Source organism: Candoia aspera, chromosome 14, assembly GCF_035149785.1.
Source record: "Candoia aspera isolate rCanAsp1 chromosome 14, rCanAsp1.hap2, whole genome shotgun sequence".
Classification (NCBI taxonomy): domain Eukaryota; kingdom Metazoa; phylum Chordata; class Lepidosauria; order Squamata; family Boidae; genus Candoia; species Candoia aspera.
Genome location: NC_086166.1, coordinates 9242657 through 9261194, shown reverse-complemented (window position 1 = coordinate 9261194; position 18538 = coordinate 9242657). Strand labels below are relative to the sequence as shown.

General features: G+C 39.8%; 1 protein-coding gene across 1 annotated transcript in view; it reads left to right on the top strand.

The window, feature by feature from the left end:
• The window catches only part of MRTFB (myocardin related transcription factor B), a 92972-nt gene that overhangs the window by 59531 nt on the left and 14903 nt on the right, over positions 1–18538 (top strand). The window contains exons 4-13 of the mRNA XM_063315177.1: positions 760–825; positions 3355–3410; positions 5132–5207; positions 6579–6740; positions 7339–7520; positions 9433–9576; positions 10686–10933; positions 12399–12552; positions 15675–16691; positions 17806–17952. Of these exons, the coding sequence (XP_063171247.1) occupies positions 760–825; positions 3355–3410; positions 5132–5207; positions 6579–6740; positions 7339–7520; positions 9433–9576; positions 10686–10933; positions 12399–12552; positions 15675–16691; positions 17806–17952 (2252 nt within the window). The remainder of the gene's footprint in view (positions 1–759; positions 826–3354; positions 3411–5131; positions 5208–6578; positions 6741–7338; positions 7521–9432; positions 9577–10685; positions 10934–12398; positions 12553–15674; positions 16692–17805; positions 17953–18538) is intronic.

Sequence of the window (18538 nt, the reverse complement as noted above, 5' to 3'; positions counted from 1 at the left end):
ATGATTTTGTCTAATGGATTGGACATAAAATCTCTTGTCCCTGATTTACCCCACAGGTCTTCCCAAAGGTTCCAAGTTTTGAACTGGGAACATGCCAGCTAGTACTGTTGTCCAGTTTCCAGGTTGAACCTGCCAAGTGCTGTTGCAGAGAACATTGATGACTGAGATTGCCTTTGCCCTGTAACGCATTGACAAGCATTAATACCACCAAGAGAAGAACATCCACAAAAATTATCTTAGTTGGGTTTTAGTGATGTGTTTGTATAAATACCTGTTGATCAAAACAATGCCTTCTCTGTTTTAATGCTTGTGGTGCTGAGCTATGTAATTGTAGGAAAAATACTGGAGTTAATAATGCCAACCTAAGAGCTATCTATTGTTGAAAGTGACTATTTATATGAAGTTGGACTGTAAAGGTGGTTATATTGCCCATAAAAATATTTGTGTCTTAGAGATTCCCTACCATAATCACTAGATTAAATATCAGATGATACTTGGTGTGTGGGTGTGTAGTATCTCACCACCTGAACGGTATAAATATTTAATTCTGTAAGCCGCCTGGAGTCACCATGTGTGAGTTTGGCGGCCTTATTGATCTGTTTAATAAATTAAAAAATAAATAGATGTAGGTTCCAATTAAACATTCAGTGTTAAGGCTTTATGCCAGCTAGTATTTAGTCCTCAAAGGAACGCACCCATTATATCTGTGAGATAGAGTTCCCCCTTGTCAAGTAATAAATCCCTTTTTTCTGTTGCTAGTTCTTCAACTGAAGCTACAGCAAAGGCGAACAAGAGAACAGCTGGTGGACCAGGGAATCATGCCACGTAAGACTAATTTTATTTTCTGCGGCTTGTGCAACATTGAGTGTTTAGTTGTCTTATTAAAGATGAAAGGAAGTAGACAGTAATATTTAGTACCTATCAAAATTTAAAGGGACGATAACAAATACACATTCTCTCTAAATATCACTTCTGCTAACATCTGATATTTAGAGGAAATTGAGGGAAAATATATTACTGTGTTAAACTTGGAATTCATTGCAATTAAATGAGTAACTGGAAATTAAATAAGGGGAAAAGTATTTATAATAGTTTAATGTGGTATGCAGAAATGAGACTCTTACTTTGCGTCTGGACGAATCTAGAGGACAGAGCCACTGACAGATTAAAAACAAACCATGAATTTGTTTTCTGGTGTCCTGTTGGGTGGAGAGTCCTGTGTTCTTGTAGACTGAAGTTAGTGAATTAAGTTTCCAGTGGCTACAGCTTCTTTCAAGCATATTCTGGAGGTGTGTGCAGATACATTTGCCATCCAGTTATTACTATGGTTAAGTGCAGGGATTGGTTATCTTTTATGAGCCAAGAGCCACATTTAACATTTTTGGGTATTGAAGATTGCAAAGCAGGCAGAGTTGTGTTCTTCTTTGTTTTTCATGTAACATGGAAAGACCATCTTGTTATCTTGTGCTGGTGTAGTAGGGTTTGCCTGAGGAAAACATTGCCATAGTGATGACAGATCAATGAATATGTAATGCCATGCCATGGTATTTAAATGAGTTGTACTAATTTGCTTCCCATTTCATTTTGGGTCCTGAGTTGAAAAAGATGCCCCAAAGAGCATTCCGGGGCAGTGTTTCTTAACCTAGGCAAATTTAAGCTGTGTGGACTTCAACTCCCAGAATTCCCCAGCCAGCTCTAGGGACTGCAGCAGCTACCTAATGAGGAAAATGATGGGAACCGCCCAGAGTCCCTCTGATGAGAGGAGATGGGCGGTGACAAATTTGATAATAAAAATAAAAATTTATTGTTGGGATAGTTTTTTTTTTAAAGACAAGTGAGGGCAGAAATAAGAGAAGTTAATAAAATTATGCATAGTGCAGAGAAAGTGGATTGAGTAACTTTTTTTCCCCCCATGCATAATACATAGAATTCAGGGTCACTTAATGGAGCTGAATTTTGGGAGATCCGGACAGGCAAAAGGTTAGAGTGAAAAAAACCACAGCTGCCATTTTGATATAGAGGAAATGGGCTAGTTTTTTGCTCATGCATAAAAATAGTGGCCAGCTTTTGGTGTATGTGTGTAGTGTAAGATTCAGTGTCAGGAAAAACCAGCTTACACAAAGGTTTCTGGAACAAAATCTTTACATAACCCAGGAGCTGCATATATCTATTTTTTTTAAATTAAATTGTAGTTTGCCATTATATCCAATTTGGCAAACGTAGTTTGTTTTAAGCAGCGTAACTCTGAATTAGAAATAAATTTATTGCCTTGAGGATGTCTTTCATAGCCCCTTTGAGACCACAAGTATTTCCAGGGCCGCAACTAGGGGAGGGCAAGCAGGGCATGTACCCTGGGCGCCGCGCTGGGGGGGGCACCAAAATGGGCGTGGAATCCATGTTTGCCCCAGGTGACACACACCCCAGTTGCGGCCCTGAGTATTTCTACAGCAGTACCTATGCCAGACAGAGAAGAGCGATAGCAAGATTGAATGCCTTATCCTCAATGCTGATGGAGGGAAGATAAGGGAAATAATAATATTTCCCTTGCGGAAATATTTTGTGGAAATAAATGCTCCTATTAATGGAGCAGCACATGATTTACTCCATTGTCCCTTTTACAGTGTTTGGAATTGAGAACTTCTATTCTCATTTGCTGCATGGGTTGATCAGAAATGGAAATCGCCTACTTTTTATTGGCTAACTTCTCACTTGAAAAGTCTAGGAATATAGCAGAGTTTTGCTTCATTACTACTGGGCCTGATTACCATTTTTCCAGGTGGGGTGGATGTTGCCCACAGTGGCCTTAGGATCCTGTCATTAATTTGATTTTCTCTTTGTTTATATGGTGTAACTGTGTTGCTTTTTTATTCTTTATTTTTATTTTTGGTTTCCAACTTAAATAACTAAAGTCAATGCAATATTGATTTTAAAAAATACTTAGTAAGCAGAATACAGAATATGAAAAGAAAGAAAGGAGAAGGTATGCCAGTGTTAATTATCCCTGTTCATTTGACATCAGGCACCTGATGCAACACAGATTTTTGACTGCTGTGGCAGCCACATATTGGTCTACATATGCTGTGTTAAGAGTCGTGTGAATAGCCCATTTTTTCCTGCTCATGGTCCTTTAGGTATTACTCCATATTTATGATGTTAATTAAAGTTTTGGAATCCAGTACATAGTAGATAGGTTGATTTTTATTACAGCTACTGTAATGAGCCCATCATTATGTACCGGTCAGTTAGTTAGCGTCCTAATAAGCTAACAGTAACAAACCTGCATGAATGTAAGATATTTATGTATACCATTATGGTCTCCTTGTTTCATGATACTTTTTCATTTCCTTGTTTTAGCTTTGAAGAGCCCAGCTGCATTTCATGAGCAGATAAAGAGTTTGGAAAGAGCCAGGGTGAGGAATCAAGTTCAAACACGTTATTTCATTCTTTGCATATGACTGTCTTTGGAAAAGCGGTATATGAACGGCTTGGGAAACAAGGAGAAATTGTAATAGATATTTGGAAACTAAACTTTAGGTCTTTGTATGATGAAATTGAGGGAGAGCTAATTTAAACCATTTGAACATAAGCAACAGCTTGATTAACCATACAGTCCTACAACCACTTTAAAAATCACTTAAACGCTCCCAAACTAATAACTGGAATTAGATTTATAGTATACAGTCCCTAAAAAGGGACGCAGTGGCGCTGCGGGTTAAACTGCTGAGCTGCTGAGCTTGCCGATTGGAAGGTCGGCGGTTCGAATCCGTGTGATGGGGTGAGCTCCCGTTGCTAGTCCCAGCTCCTGCCAACCTAGCAGTTCGAAAACATGCAAATGTGAGTAGATTAATAGGTACCGCTTCGGCGGGCAGGTAACGGCGTTCCGTGTAGTCATGCCGGCCACAGGACCACGGAAGTGTCTTTGGACAAACGCCGGCTCTTCGGCTTTGAAACGGAGATGAGCACCGCCCCCTAGAGTCGGACATGACTGGACTTCATGTCAAGGGAAACCTTTACCTTTACCTATACAGTCCCTGGTAAGATATGCTTCATACCTGGCCATTGAAGTATTACATTTGGAAGCCAATACTTGTTCATGATATATTGAGGTACTAACTCTCAATAGAACTTTTTTGGGCAGGAGCACTTAATGGTATTTATGTGTTGCTCTAACCTAGAGATAAAGAGTGGGGGTTGTTTGGTAAAGTGGTAACAATTAAAACCAGGCCATCAAGACTATACACCTTCTCTCACAGTTCTGAACTTGAGAAGTGAAAGTATAAATTTAAATTATTACCTGAATTTTCAAAGCTTACTGATGAGGGTCCAAAAATGCCACACAATTACTTTCACTTTTTTCTTGAAGAGCAGTCTCTTTGTTTTGGTTTATTACACTTGCTTAGAAACTTAAGAGAAGTAGGGAAATAGTCTGGCAATTTATCATTCAAAACAATTTTTTAAAACAGTATATGGACATAGTTTTTATGTTCATGATGTTTTTAGATTGTGGTTGAAATTGTAATATATTTCATCAACAAATAATACAGGTGTGGGGTTTAAGGAAAACACACATTTCCTGCAATAGGTACGTTACATAATGCAACTTAAAGTGCTCAATATAAACAGAAAAATAAACTACATTACAGGGGAAAATAATAAATTATTTTAAAATTCAAAATCTGATCAATAATACCCTTCATTTACTGGTTATACCTGTTGTTCATTTGCTAAGAATCCCAGATTCTAGACTAATTAGCATTTTATTTCTGTATAAAGATAGAATTCTATTTGCATTATGGCTTTGAAGAATAGAAATATGCCACCTATAAGAATAAGTTTCTTTTTTAATGCAATGAACCTTGGAATATAAAATTTGAAATGGTTAAGTTCTCATTTTACACCTTGCTGGATGAATTATCCAGAACTTGATGTTCTAGTATTTTCTAAATGATTTAAAAATAGATATGAAACATAGTTTTGTTATATCAGGCAACATCTTATAAAGCATTGTCAGATAGTAAAATTTCTGTCTGACAGCGTTTTGCAGTTTCCATCAATTTCAGCAAAACTGGACCATTTTGTGCTTATTACCAGTAAGTGTAGTGTGTATATCTTTACATGTATTTTTTTCCAGACCGAAAATTTTCTGAAGCATAAAATACGCAGTAGACCTGATCGATCAGAATTAGTCAGGATGCACATTCTTGAAGGTGAGAAACCCCCTTCTTTGATTTCCTGTTTCCTGATTAAATTTCTGAATAGATAATTTAAACACTCTAGGCAAAAAATATAAGGCTGCATCATTACCATGTTTGCCTGAATATGTATGTGAAGATTTTTTCACTAATACTGGAAAAATCATCATTGGATCATTTGATTGAAACATTAAAAATACTCAAAAGACCCTACTTTGCCATAACGCTGACACATCTCCAACCTCAAAAGATCAGGGCTATAGCAGTTTTAGTATGAAGAAATATTTACAGAATGTTTGGGCCGGTAAGCTACATTCCACTAAAATGTAAAATGTGGATTAGAAGAAATACGAAATTTATTTGTATTTCTCGTTCTGGTTTTACATTTTAAGAAGTATGGCAGATGGTGACATTTATATATTATTTAGTAAGTGTTGAGTTGGGATTGACACAGCTCTCATTCAAACTTAAATGGGCCAGGCCATTTCAGTCAGTTATGCCGTAGGTATAATTATTATGGGGAAAAAAAGGAGGAGTAGCACTAGGTATATCGCCGTGAGCCCTGAAGGAAAGGTGGGATGCAAATAGAACAAACAAAGAAAACTACATTGATTTTATTAATGTAACAAAATAACCTTAGGGACATAGTTTTTACACACACAGGCACGGTACATTTTGTTTACAAAGATGAGAACCCCAAATCCGCAAAACATTTCTCGACATCTAATAGCTATTTAAAAATGGTGACGTTAGTATAGCTGCAATATTTTAAATTCAGGAATAGATCAACAAGGGGAGCCACCGCAAGAACTATCATAATACCTGCATGCTCTGAGTAATAAGTAAAAATAAAATTGTGTAGATCCACAACAGCACCCCCCGCCCCCCAAGACTTTCAGACCATTCAGCCATTCAGTGCTGAATATATCCAACCCCAGCAACAGGTATTAAAAGGGTGTGGCTTTCTACACTAACTAAATGGCGGTGGTTATGTTCAAGCATAATATGGTTGGTTTGGTATTGGTCTAATGTGTTGTGTGAATCTAACTATTATAGTTTATAAACTCAAGTTTATGGTAACCTTATTGTGAGAACCAAGCAATATGTGGCTGATTCAAAACCCAGATTTAAAATGATTCCTTACCATGATATGTGATGACAAAATGTTACAAGGTTAACTAACTAGAGCTAAAGGTTAGTTCACTGGGGCTGTTATTTTGATATTGAAAGTGTCTCACTTCAGATTTGTTCCATCTTCTGTAATAGGGAAGTTCCAGATGGTTCTGTTCTATTTTCTTTTTCTGGTTCTACATACGCTAAAACACTGTATGCAGTCTTTATATAGAGCTTCAAAGCCCTTTAACTGTTGTAGTTCTTTTCCCCCAGAAACGTTTGCAGAACCGTCTCTCCAGGCCACTCAGATGAAATTAAAGAGGGCACGGTTGGCAGACGATCTGAATGAGAAGATTGCTCAGAGGCCTGGCCCTATGGAGCTTGTGGAAAAAAATATTCTTCCTGTAGACTCCAGCGTTAAAGAAGCAATTATAGGCAAGTAGTACTGCTGGGTCTGCTGTTGCCGGAAACAATAGATAATGAAAATCTGAAGCTAGAAGTGTTGCAATATCCATCACAAATGTGCCTTTGATGTTGTGACACTTCCTCAAGAGAGCATTCTTGGTTTGCCACTCAACCAGCAGTCTGTTATGATTGGACACATAAATAAAACTAGACAAAAGAAAACGGGGGGAAAAAGATTGTATGTATGTGTGTTTGTACTGTATGTAACAAAACTTCTTCATATTTCAACCAAGTGTTAAAAATGAATAATATTTTTCACCTTTTCCATTACATCAGTGGAAGTCATACACAGTGAGTGAATGCATATCGCCAGTCCAAGTGTGTAAATCTGGATGGCTTTCCCCTCTAAAAGAATAATCATGTTTTACTCCATCGCATGCTTTTCTAAAGAAAGATACAAATTTTTTTTTAAAAAAATTGGAATCTACCAACATATTAAGAGCTATGGATTAGAATAAAAATAATTGGGAATATGACCCTCTACCTCCATTTGGTGTGTTCGCTGTATTTGCAAATGTCTCCTCTCTCTGTTGAGATGTATCTAAAAGAAGGATCCCTCTTTTCTCAGCGGTTGGTCAGGAGAACTATCCTCAAGCTCTGGATGATTTCTCATTTGATGAAGACAGCAGTGATGCTTTGTCTCCAGATCAGCCTGGTAGTCAGGAATCCCAGGGTTCAACAGCTTCTCCCGGAGAGCCCAAAACAAGAGAAATACCTTCGCCGGTCACCCCAGCTTCCTCATCCACACAGGTATAGTACCAGGCTTTTAAGTGTTCCTGTATTATTTTTATTTATTTTATTTTTCAGGTTTCTATTTCTATCACCGTCCATCTCTCCCGCAAAGGGGATGCTTGGTTTTGATGTAACCCAAGTAGTCGTAAGATGTTTATCTCTCACGAATAAAGCTGCAGTAAAAAAGGTTCAAGGTTTCATTTGCTCTGATTAGTTCTGTACCTCAGGAAGCGAGGACAGAGAATTTCTCTGAAACAGCAGAAAGCCCTTTTCTCCATTCAGCAGTTTGAAGTCCAGGCAAGAGTAATAGAACTGGGAAAGATGTCATTTTAATCCAGGGAAATCCACTGTGTATATAGTGGCTTCTTCGGCATAATTCTGTCAACTGTTAAAGAGGTGGGTGGAAATGTAAGAAATATCTGATCCTGCTGGTTATTGTAGGGTTGATAGAGAGCAAAGCCTTGCATGACTCCACCTGTCCTTTCTGAAATTTTCATTGTTGTTGTTGTTAATTAAATTTATATGTTGCTCAACTCCCAATGGGGAGTTACGGTAAAATGAGAAAAGAAATACAACAGTAGATGAAAATGAAGAGTGAAGAAGGGAAGAGTGACCAAAAAAAAACAAAAAACAGATGGGAACAAAAGAGAAACCCATAAAGGGGGGCTGCACTCACCCTTGCCAGAAGCCTACCCGAAGAGCCAGGTCTTCAAGGCCCTTTGAAAGATCAGCAGGGTGGGGGCTGTCTGGACCTTGGGAACTTCATTCCAGAAGGCAGACACTGCTACAGAGAAGGCACTCTTCCAGAGTCCCAGTTGACTAATTTCTTGTATATTTTCATGCCCATCTTTCAGTCTTAAGGATAAAAACACTTTCTTCTTAATAAAAGTGAGGAATCTCAGATTGCCCCAAATGCTGTAACTCCAGTGCAAAACTTTCTGCTTTTATGAAATCACCAGAATACTCATAGGGATCTGCAGGTATTTGGATCCAAAGCAGGAAAGGTACTTCGGAGCTGACATAGGCACACTTGTGTTCCTATCACGGCACCTTAAAGAAGCTGTGTCTTTCCTGCTTCGGATCCAAATATTGCGTATTTCTATGTCCTTATATCCCCTTCCAGAGAAAAATCAGAGGTCCAGTTTGCCTTCTTGCCACAAACAAGGAAACAGCTAGTCAAATCAGACTGATGGCTTTGTGTCTATGTTTGAGCATGTTAGTCTTCCAATCTGTCTAGGAACAGCATATATTCATTGTGCTAGTATGTTTAAGTAGGCTGTTTTCTATGATAGGAAAGCCTGGATGGAAAGGCTGAAACTTTCTACTCATTCTATCATAGCTGCTTCTTTAATGTTGAGAGTAAAATACCATTCCAAACATAATCTCTCAATCTTTACAATTAGAGGACTTTCTTCCGCAGCATCAATGTGTGATGTGATGTGCTGCATAGGAATCAGTGTGGTTGTTGGCTGTGAATGGAAAGGTTATTTTGGCATGATGGCTGCCTGTATATTTAATATTTCTTCAAGTGGGTTGTCAGCTCGCTAGCAAAGAAAACAAATTAGCTCTCATGCAGTTGGTATACAAATAAATAAGCATTTTCCCCTTCCAAAATACGATTAAAATTTCATATGGTTTTCAAGATTAAAAGCTGAGATGAGGCAGACAGGTGTTCCCAAATTTGTATTATACAAATTTATTTTAAAGAAAAGAAAAACTTGCTGCACAAGGCGTAATTGATACATAAATATATTTGGATTTATTATTGAACAATGATAGCTTTCCTTACATTGCTTTTCTTGAGAGATTCAGGAGAATTTCACTACCCTAATCTTTCAGGGGAATTATGAAATCAATTATGAAATTGCAAAGCTGACACCTGCGTTGGAAAATTTTTAAATAGTTGTTTCTCATTTTCTTTTCTTCTCAGTATCCCACCATAGCAACACCAGGAACTGACTTTTTGAAGCCACCTGTCACAGATCAGCATGTTGCACACACAACAACTGCTGCTCCTCTTACCACAAATTCTGTGACTGCAACAAAACACTGCAGTGGGCCAGCACTAATAAAGGTAGGGCAGAACAAAAGCAGTGGGTGTTGGTTTGACTATCCTCCTTTCCTCGACAAAAATGAACATTTTACCAGGAGTAATAAGATAAATAATTAGTTGGGCAAGAGCTCTCTAAAACCTTTGAAAAAAGGCATGTATGCATTGCCAAGCAAGCATGAAATCTTTATTGCAATCCGGCTCTGCAGTAACTATTAATCATTTTCCGAAAATAAATATATTTTACCTTGGGTATTGATATTGTGAATATCGTAATTGTATTTTTCAGAATGTTGCCAGCTGGATTAGTGGTTTTCAGATGAATGAAGGAAAGCTGATACATCTGCCAGTTTCTGTAACATTGTTTTTATGAGATATCTCCCTGAATTGAGTAGACATAATGGTGATAATCACCTTTAAGTTATGCTGACTTTTGTTACTGTCATTAGCTTGTAAAGATTCTACCAAATAACACCTAAATCAGTGTTTGAGAAAACTGACCTAAGTTTTAGGATAATAGTTCTCTGACTGATGAGGCAAAGCTGCAACTCTGGCAAAACTCTTTCCGCCCCCCCCCCAGTAGTAAGATTATGTTCGGTCTGCTTTGAGGAGGTAGTTGAATAAAATAGTTCAGAGCAGCTGCTGAAGTGGAAAGAATATGCTAAGGTAGCTCCAAAGATGATGATCTTCTGGATTATCTGCAGATACTGAGTTCTATCCAGAATTCTTACTATTGGGAGGGTTAAATGGAATAACCCTTGCTGTATCTATAATTGAATCCCCCTTTTCTCCTCCTCGTGCTAGTTTAGATATACCACAGGTGAAACCTAAGTATGTTTTTTGTCCTGATCAAGAGCCAGTGTGATACAACAGTTTGCATATTGGTCAAATCCACATGCCCCCGTGAAAACTCACTCCGTGGCTTTGGGCCAATCATTACTATTTCCCATATGCTTGTAGTTGTGGGCATAAAATTGGAGGACAAGGTTGCTCTGTCTTTTGCTTCTGGAGAAAAGAAATGTCCATCTAGCGAATGAATAAACAAACACACGACCGTAACATAGAACAGCAGTCTTGGATTTATCTTCATCTCTGGATCAAACTGCAGCTGTGTATTTTCTTTCTGAAAATAGCAACCTCACCCCAAGAACCCCAGTGACAGACCTCGGAGCAAGAAATGCAAAGAACCAAAGCCCAGGGTGAAGAAACTGAAGTACCACCAGTACATTCCACCTGATCAGAAAGGAGAGAAAAACGAGCCACCAATGGACTCCAACTATGCTCGTTTGCTGCAGCAGCAGCAACTGTTTTTGCAACTGCAAATCCTGAGCCAGCAGCACCAACATTACAATTACCAGACAATTCTCCCTGCACCACTCAAGTATGTGAATCTTGGCCAGTTCCTGGTTTGCTTGTTTTTCCCCCCCTTTCCCTGAAAGAGAGGGCAGAGAGTCTTTAATAGAGAAAAGCCTTCAGGGTCCTTCGGAGTATTTTGCAGTGAGTTGTGTGGGAAAACAACTTTCTCTAGGGCAGAAAGTTTCATCTGAAATTTAGGGCATTCGGGAAAACCAACCTGTCTTAGCCCTGAAGGTTGGGAAGTAAAAGGTCAGAAGGCAAGGGATGCAGTTCATACGGTTTTGAGTGTATGGTGCAAACTTATTTTGCCTCCTTAAAGAGAGAGATAAAACGTAGGCCAGATATGCAATTAAGATAAAAAAACAAGTAATATCAGTTCCACAAGAGCTTTTGCCTGAAGTGCATATCCCCTTCTGAACATGGAACAGTTCAAATTAATGGAAAAGAATTGTTCGATGGCTTTCACAGATCAGTTGCACATGGCAACTGTTCTGTCTGTGTATGCAAGATTAAGAACAGCTCCTCTGTGGCACCCAAAATGGGTAACAAGTCCAGAATGAATAATGTACACAATCAGGAACAGAATGAGAGCCAAAGTTAGACAGTTGAATTGGTGAGTGCAAATAATTTGCACTTCGTTAATATTAATAGCACCCTTGGGGAGTGTGAAGAGGAGTTTCTTTTCTCCCCTCGATCAGCAGAGCCGGCAAAAGAAATCCTCTTCCTCCATTGGTGTTTTCCTCAGTGCTGTTTGCATTTTGGCTAAATTTGCATTTCGGAGGCCAGGCTGCTGTCTGCGTTTCAGGGGAAATCTCCTTTGTGCTAATGGAGCGGGGTTGGGCAGGAGAAAGGGGTTCGGTTCTCCTCCCCATGGCCGGGAGGAGTAATCATGCTTCCCCAAAGCTAATTGTCACTCATGCAAATGACACTGCATCTAGCTTGGCTCAAAGGGTACCTAGTGCCAGGACTGTTGAAACAGCATTCCTTGGCATTGAGCTGTTAGTCTCTACCTTCAGAGACAAAACATTATACGTTAGTATATACTCTGCACAACTGCTGCTCATGGTAAGCGTGTATTGTACATGTTCAAAACTTACTCCCGAGAACGGTAAAAAAACCCTCCTGGACAGCTTGATCAATATCAGAAGTAGGCTGCTCCATTATTGATGAAAAGTACAAGGTTTTCATTTTCCAGGAAAGGCAAGGCCATTCTTTGAATGTCTTTTTGTGTGATGAATGTGGTCTGACTGTCTCCATGTTGCAGTTTAGTCTGGGAAGTAACATTAGCAGAATAAAATATTTTTCAAAGCCAAACAAGATTATTTTGAAGCTTTAAAATTACATTTCTCTACTCCAACCCATTTAAAGTAGATAAAATCTTTAAGGTGATTAAAGAGAAAACATTTGGCAGTGCATATTGAAAGAAATGAATGGAAAAGATTAATGTTGGTTTTCAGCATTGATTTCTCTCTTTTTTTCTTCTTTTGAAGGCCAGTAAATGACAAACAGGGTAACACTGGGAATATACCGCTGAATACGTTGAGCAACAGCACATCTTCAGTAGCTATCAGCACACCAAGACAGAACACTAGTATTTCACATAGAAAGCCAGGACCTCTACCTCCTAGCTTGGATGATTTGAAGGTAAAAAAAAAAATGAGTGCAATGCCAAACATTTTCCAAGGGATCTGAAAACAGCGTTTCTTATGACCTCAGAATGGTTTCTAACTCAGACAACTTTCAAATCATTCTTTTCACTGCTATTTCTTGCTGCTCATCCTGTTGGCAGGTGCTTCACCCAACTCACCAGCTTCCACACAGAAAATTTGTCAAAATGGGGTATTGTTTGCAGTTTACAAAAACTATCTCTTTCACTTCAAGTCAGATCTAGAGTGGTTCCTACATTTCTACATACCAAATCTCAGTGGAAAATATTTCAGGGACCAAGGGCTGCAAAGCAGGCAGGGCCACATCGCCTGTCGGTGGGGCTGTGCTTGTTCGTTACTTTTTGTGTGACTTGCAAGCACAATCTTGCTGTCTTGTGCTAACACAGCAGAGGTTTGCCCAAGAAGAACATTGCCGCAATGATAAGTCAGTGAATGTGTAATGAATATGTAATCATTGGATTAAATGAGTTGTACTAATTTGCTTCCCTTCTGTAGAGGGTATAGAGCAATGTTTCTCAGACTCGGCAACTTTAAGATGTGTGGACTTCAACTCCCAGAATCCTGGGAGTTGAAGTCCACACATCTTAAAGTTGCCGAGTTTGAGAAAGACGGGTATAGAGGATGGCCTTGAAGGACAGAGGGAAGATCCACTACCAAGTCAACAATCAGATAAAAGTGGTTTACAAACACCACAGACAGCTCCCCGCCCCCCTTCACATGCAGTTAAAGGAGGGAGGGAAGCACATTCAGACTTGCAAGATTCTGTTACTGTAGCTGTTCGAATAGGTCTACGTGGTATCTGTTTCTTAGTCTGGCCTACCTTATAAGGTTGAACTTGGGCATTTCGGTCCTGAGTTGAAAAAGAAGCTGAAAAGAAGGGACTGCAGCAACTACCTGATGGGGGGGAAATATATATTGTTGGGGTTATTACTTTAAAAACAGCAATAATCACAAGTCAAGGCCAGACATAAGAGAAGTTAATAAAATTATGCATAATGCAGAGATAGTCAATTAGAATGGATTCTGTAGATAACAGTTATAAGCCAGAGTTAGGGTGGCAGAATAGATCGTTCCATAAATAACAGACTGCATCTGGTCATGGGCTTTCAGGGTATCCTGTCCTTACAGGTTATTAACGGGATAAATGGGGTAGGATAGCAGAACACAAATGATGTTAACCCGAATGTTTTGGAAGGCAGGCAGGAGGATAATTTTAGCATTCTGCCTTCAAGTGCTTGCCTATTAATAGTTCTGCTTCACGCAGCTGAGAAACGAAATTGCAGCTGTTAGCAGTTAATGTTTTAAAAAGAATAGAGGGTTAGTCATTAAGATGCAATTAGACTCACTCTTTTTGGTATTAACAATTTATTCTGCTCTAAACAGAAATATTTGTGTAGCCCTTTTAGCATTGGAAGAAATGTCTGGTGCAGGGATTCCTAAATTGTGGATCAGGGCCTGCCTGGGGATCATGAACAGTTTGCTGCGGGGGCGGGTGTCACATTTTTTTTAACCTGATCAGGCTTGCCCAGGCTGAGAGAGCATTGTGAAAATTCACTCCTGGTTTTGCTTCTTGCTTCACCCATACAAGCCTTGTGAGTGGTTACAGTACCACAAAGTATGAGAACCCCCACAATAAATAGATTAAAATTTAATTATTAAAAGTCAATCGTATGTTTGTTTCTCGCCTGACCATAAACCCAGTAAAATCATTAGTCTTATTTGTGTGGGGTTACACAAATTCATTGTTCATTTTAAAGGGATCTGGTACTCTGCTTCAATGAATTATGAGAGGACGTGAAGCTAATGGACTGTAACAAGCTTCCTTAAAAGTGTAAAGCATGCAAAAGATTGTCGTCTTTGATTTCCACTCCATCTTTAGAATTTAGCTAAGGTTCTACGACTATGTATACATTCAGTTAACACTGTAAGAACCAAACTGCAGGGACTATCTATAGGGATATTACCTTATCTACAGAAGTCCTTTGGCAGCTACACAAATCAGTGCTGTTGTCTGCGTTGCTGCCTCTTCTCCAGGCTCCAGAGATTATATTTCTAAATAGTTATATTTACATCGTTTGGGCTGAGATGGTTGCTTTGTTTCAGGAACTTCACTAAGACTTTCGAACAATTAATCCAAGAATTACCCATTTTTCTTCTTGGCTTCCCAATATATGCGGAGTTGAAGCTGCTCTAAAAATGCATTCTTTCAAAACACAATGGAAATTAAGCATTATCCTGTCCAGATGTTAGAGCTCTGTAAGCGTCTTATCATATAGCTTGTCTACCAGCATAGATGTACAGTAGATATCTGGAGAGGCAGAGATGGGGATATATAGATATACAGTAGATGTACGGGAGTCTCAAACAAAACCATGAATTTGAATATCTTGTTCAGGCAGGATCCAGATGGTTGCATTGCTTCTATTCATTTTAATGTTTCATGCCCATTATTCAGGGCACATTATACTTTCCTGTTTGTGATGCTTTCTCTCTTGATTCTTATTTTTCAGATATTTGCCTGATCACACACTCTATGCATCTTCTATCTCATTGTAATCTTCCTTGGTGTGCTCATTTTGCAGATACTGGCCCACCGTTGAAACCTAAGATGCCTCTCTGTGTTCTCTCTCTTCCGCATGTGTCTTCCCTTTTTCTTTGGAAACCACATTGTTGGGGTGCCTTGATTTTTGACTCAGTTTCCCTGTTTTACTTATAAGTATTTCTGTAATATATATCTGTCCACCTTGGCTTTTGCTTTTTACTTTACTTTCCTCCCTAAGGAAAGCAAGTATGGTATGATGGTTAAAATGTTGGACAAAGAGTGGGAAAAAAGTCACGTTCAAGCCCACACTCAACCGCAGAGGCTCCCTGGGTGACTTTGGGCCAGTCCTTCTGACCAACCTAACTCGCAGGGTTGTTGGGTAGAAAAATGGCGTTGCTTGAGCTCCTGAAGGACAGGCAGGATTTCAATAAATAAATGCATTGCCGGTGGTGTTGCTTCTGATGGTAGTAACTTCTCCATTGGAATTGCTTCAATGTAATGGCTTCATTTCCATTAAAAATAACCGTTTCTTCCCTCCCCTATTCCCCCAATTTCAGGTCGCTGAACTGAAAATGGAATTAAAGCTAAGAGGATTGCCTGTGTCGGGAACTAAAATGGATCTTATTGAGCGTTTGAAACCCTATCAGGATCTTAACAATAACTCTATTGGCACAAGTAATACAGTGGCAGGAACGGCTTCCAGTAATGGAACTAGTAAACCGGGGGAAGTAGCTACGTCATTCCCTGCTGCCCCATTAAATAAACAAGTGGTGAATTCTGTCCCCAGTTCCTCTTCAGAAACGACACCTGTTGGAACTGGCAGCAAAATAGGACCCCTGGAATGTGTGGGATCCCCTTTGCCCATCTCCCCATCTCCTTCCGAACAGTCCAGTCTCGGAACCGATGATACCAACATGGCGGAGACGTTGACAGAAATCATGACCATGATGTCTCCCTCGCAGTTCCCAAGCGCTTCACCTCTTCGAGCAGCCACGAATGAAGACAGTCTCTGCAGCGGAAGCATGTCAAGCATGGACCTTGATGCCACCGAGAAGGACCGCAAACTTCAAGAGAAAGAGAAGCAGATCGAAGAGCTCAAAAGGAAACTGGAACAAGAGCAGAAATTAGTGGAAGTGCTGAAAATGCAGCTGGAGGTTGAAAAGCGGAGCCACCAACAGCAGCCCCAAGCTTCCGCTAAACCGTCAGTGACTTTAAATCAGCCGCATCACAACTCATCTGTTAAAGAAGAAGGCACTGCAGCAGATGGCTCTGGGCCAAGACAGGTGGTATCTGAAGCCAGTCATTCTTTAGGGCAGCCCAGGGCAGCCGATACCCAAAATCTAGTTGCCAAAAAGGCTGTGGTTGTCAAGCAGGAAATAGCTCTAGCCAAAGCTGAGCCACAAAACGTCATATCTCAGTTCTATGTGAGTTCGCAGAGACAGCCACAGACTGCTGTTGTTGCCGATCCACAAGCTTTGCTTGCTGCCCAGGGAACCACACAGCTGCTCCTGCCACTCTCTCTGCAGGGTCCAAATGCAGCCACCTCCATGCAGCTACCTGTGAGCAACGTCCAGGTATGTTTGCAGTTACCTGAATCAGCCGGTGACTACTAGTCGAGGATAAATTAGTGAATGAAACTTGCAAATCAAATCAAATCAAATCGCATTTATTCGGTCAATGACCAGCAAAATTTAAAAGGAGAAAAGCAAAGTAAAATGAAGAAATACACTATGAGAATGAAACTTGAAATATGCTAACTTTTATGTCCCATGTATATGGATGGATTTGGAAGCTTAATGTTACATTTTGTGAAAAAAGAGACTGAGGGATCTGGGATTCTAGTTGAGAAGGCAAACTGAAGTCATGGTTTAATAGCACACATGATTGTGAATTGCTGGTGTAACCTGCTGACTCATGGAATTAAGAGTATTAGGCAACTCCCTGTAGGCATGACTGCCCTTCAGATTACATCCAGTACCATCTAAGGGGGAACAATTACATGTGCACAAATTGATGCAATTTAGGGTGCTTTGCGTTCCTTCATTTTCGAAGAAATTACAGATTCTTGTAATGAGTTGGAAACTGACAACACCATAAGCTCAATTCTTCGACCTTTTCCAGTGAAGTGCTATAGAATTGGAGCTGAAATAGTAATAGGGAATAATCTAAATGGGATTGGAGTTACCTAAGCTCTGTCCTCCATTTTCTAGAGCAAAATTAATGAGCAAAAACCCAAATGCTTGCTTTGAGCTAACAGAAGTTCTTACCCAATTAACATATTAAACAGGTGACTGGTTTTGGCTCTGCTTTTGCTTCTGTTCTCCCTAAAAAAAAGTGTCTTGTCATCATAAGACAACGCATATGCACACAGGCACACATACAGACTTTCCATATAATAAAATTTCCCTTTGACTTCAGCTGCAAAGGTCGTTACGGCATCCCTGCCTGCCCAGTTCACCAGATGGCTAGTACATTGTGGCCTGTACCTAGCTCTTAAAGCATTTTATTCCTTAAAAGTTCTGTGCACATATTTCAGAGAGGCTTAAATGTGGTGTGAGTCCTGCACCTGTTCATTTCAAGTAGTCTGATATCTGCAAGAAATGGAAAACAATGTATCTTGGTTGCCTTGATGTTCACGCAATTATCTTCTGCATCCAATAAAATGAAGCCGTGCATTTCCTCCCCTAGGTTCAAACACAAGCTGGCATTCCAGCCATGGCACAACTATCTACTACTGCTGGTTTGGCCCCCAAAGTACCACAGATGCACCTGTCAGCCCCCAAGCCAGATGCTTCCCCGCAGCGTGCAGTTGGTCAGACCTCACAGGGCAGAAAGGTTGGTGAACATTGATGCCCAAAGGGATTGTACCTACAGCTAAAGGTCTTTAATCTTCCGCTTACATGTCATTCTTCTGTAAGGCAGGATCTAGGGCAGGATCCTAGCATGCAGGATTTAATCATGTATTGCCCTGTTCTGACATTCAACCGTAGCCCTAATTTCTGTCCCCCATCTGAAAGTAAATGCTTGAATCATTTTGCAGTGGTCAATGAGGTATAGATTATTTCATTTATTTATTTTTATTTATTCAATTTATACAGCCGCCGGTCTCAGACCAGTGATTCTATTCTTACACTGAGACTTTAAAAAAAATGTTAGAAATAGTTAAACTCTCTATTGTGGCTCCTGCTGTCTGGCCCAATGTCCCCTGGAGGTTTGAACAGTCCTGACCCTGCTATCCTTTAAACAAGCCTTGAAGGTCTGGCATTTTCCCCAGACTCTGGGTTAGGCTGGAATGTATGTCCGTCTGAATGGGATTGTGGTTTGTATACTGCCGGTATGTTTTTATTTTCTTGTTCAGTAATGTGTTCGGGTTTTGTTTTTAATTTTCATGCAGCCTGGATCAGCTGTGAGTTGGGGCACC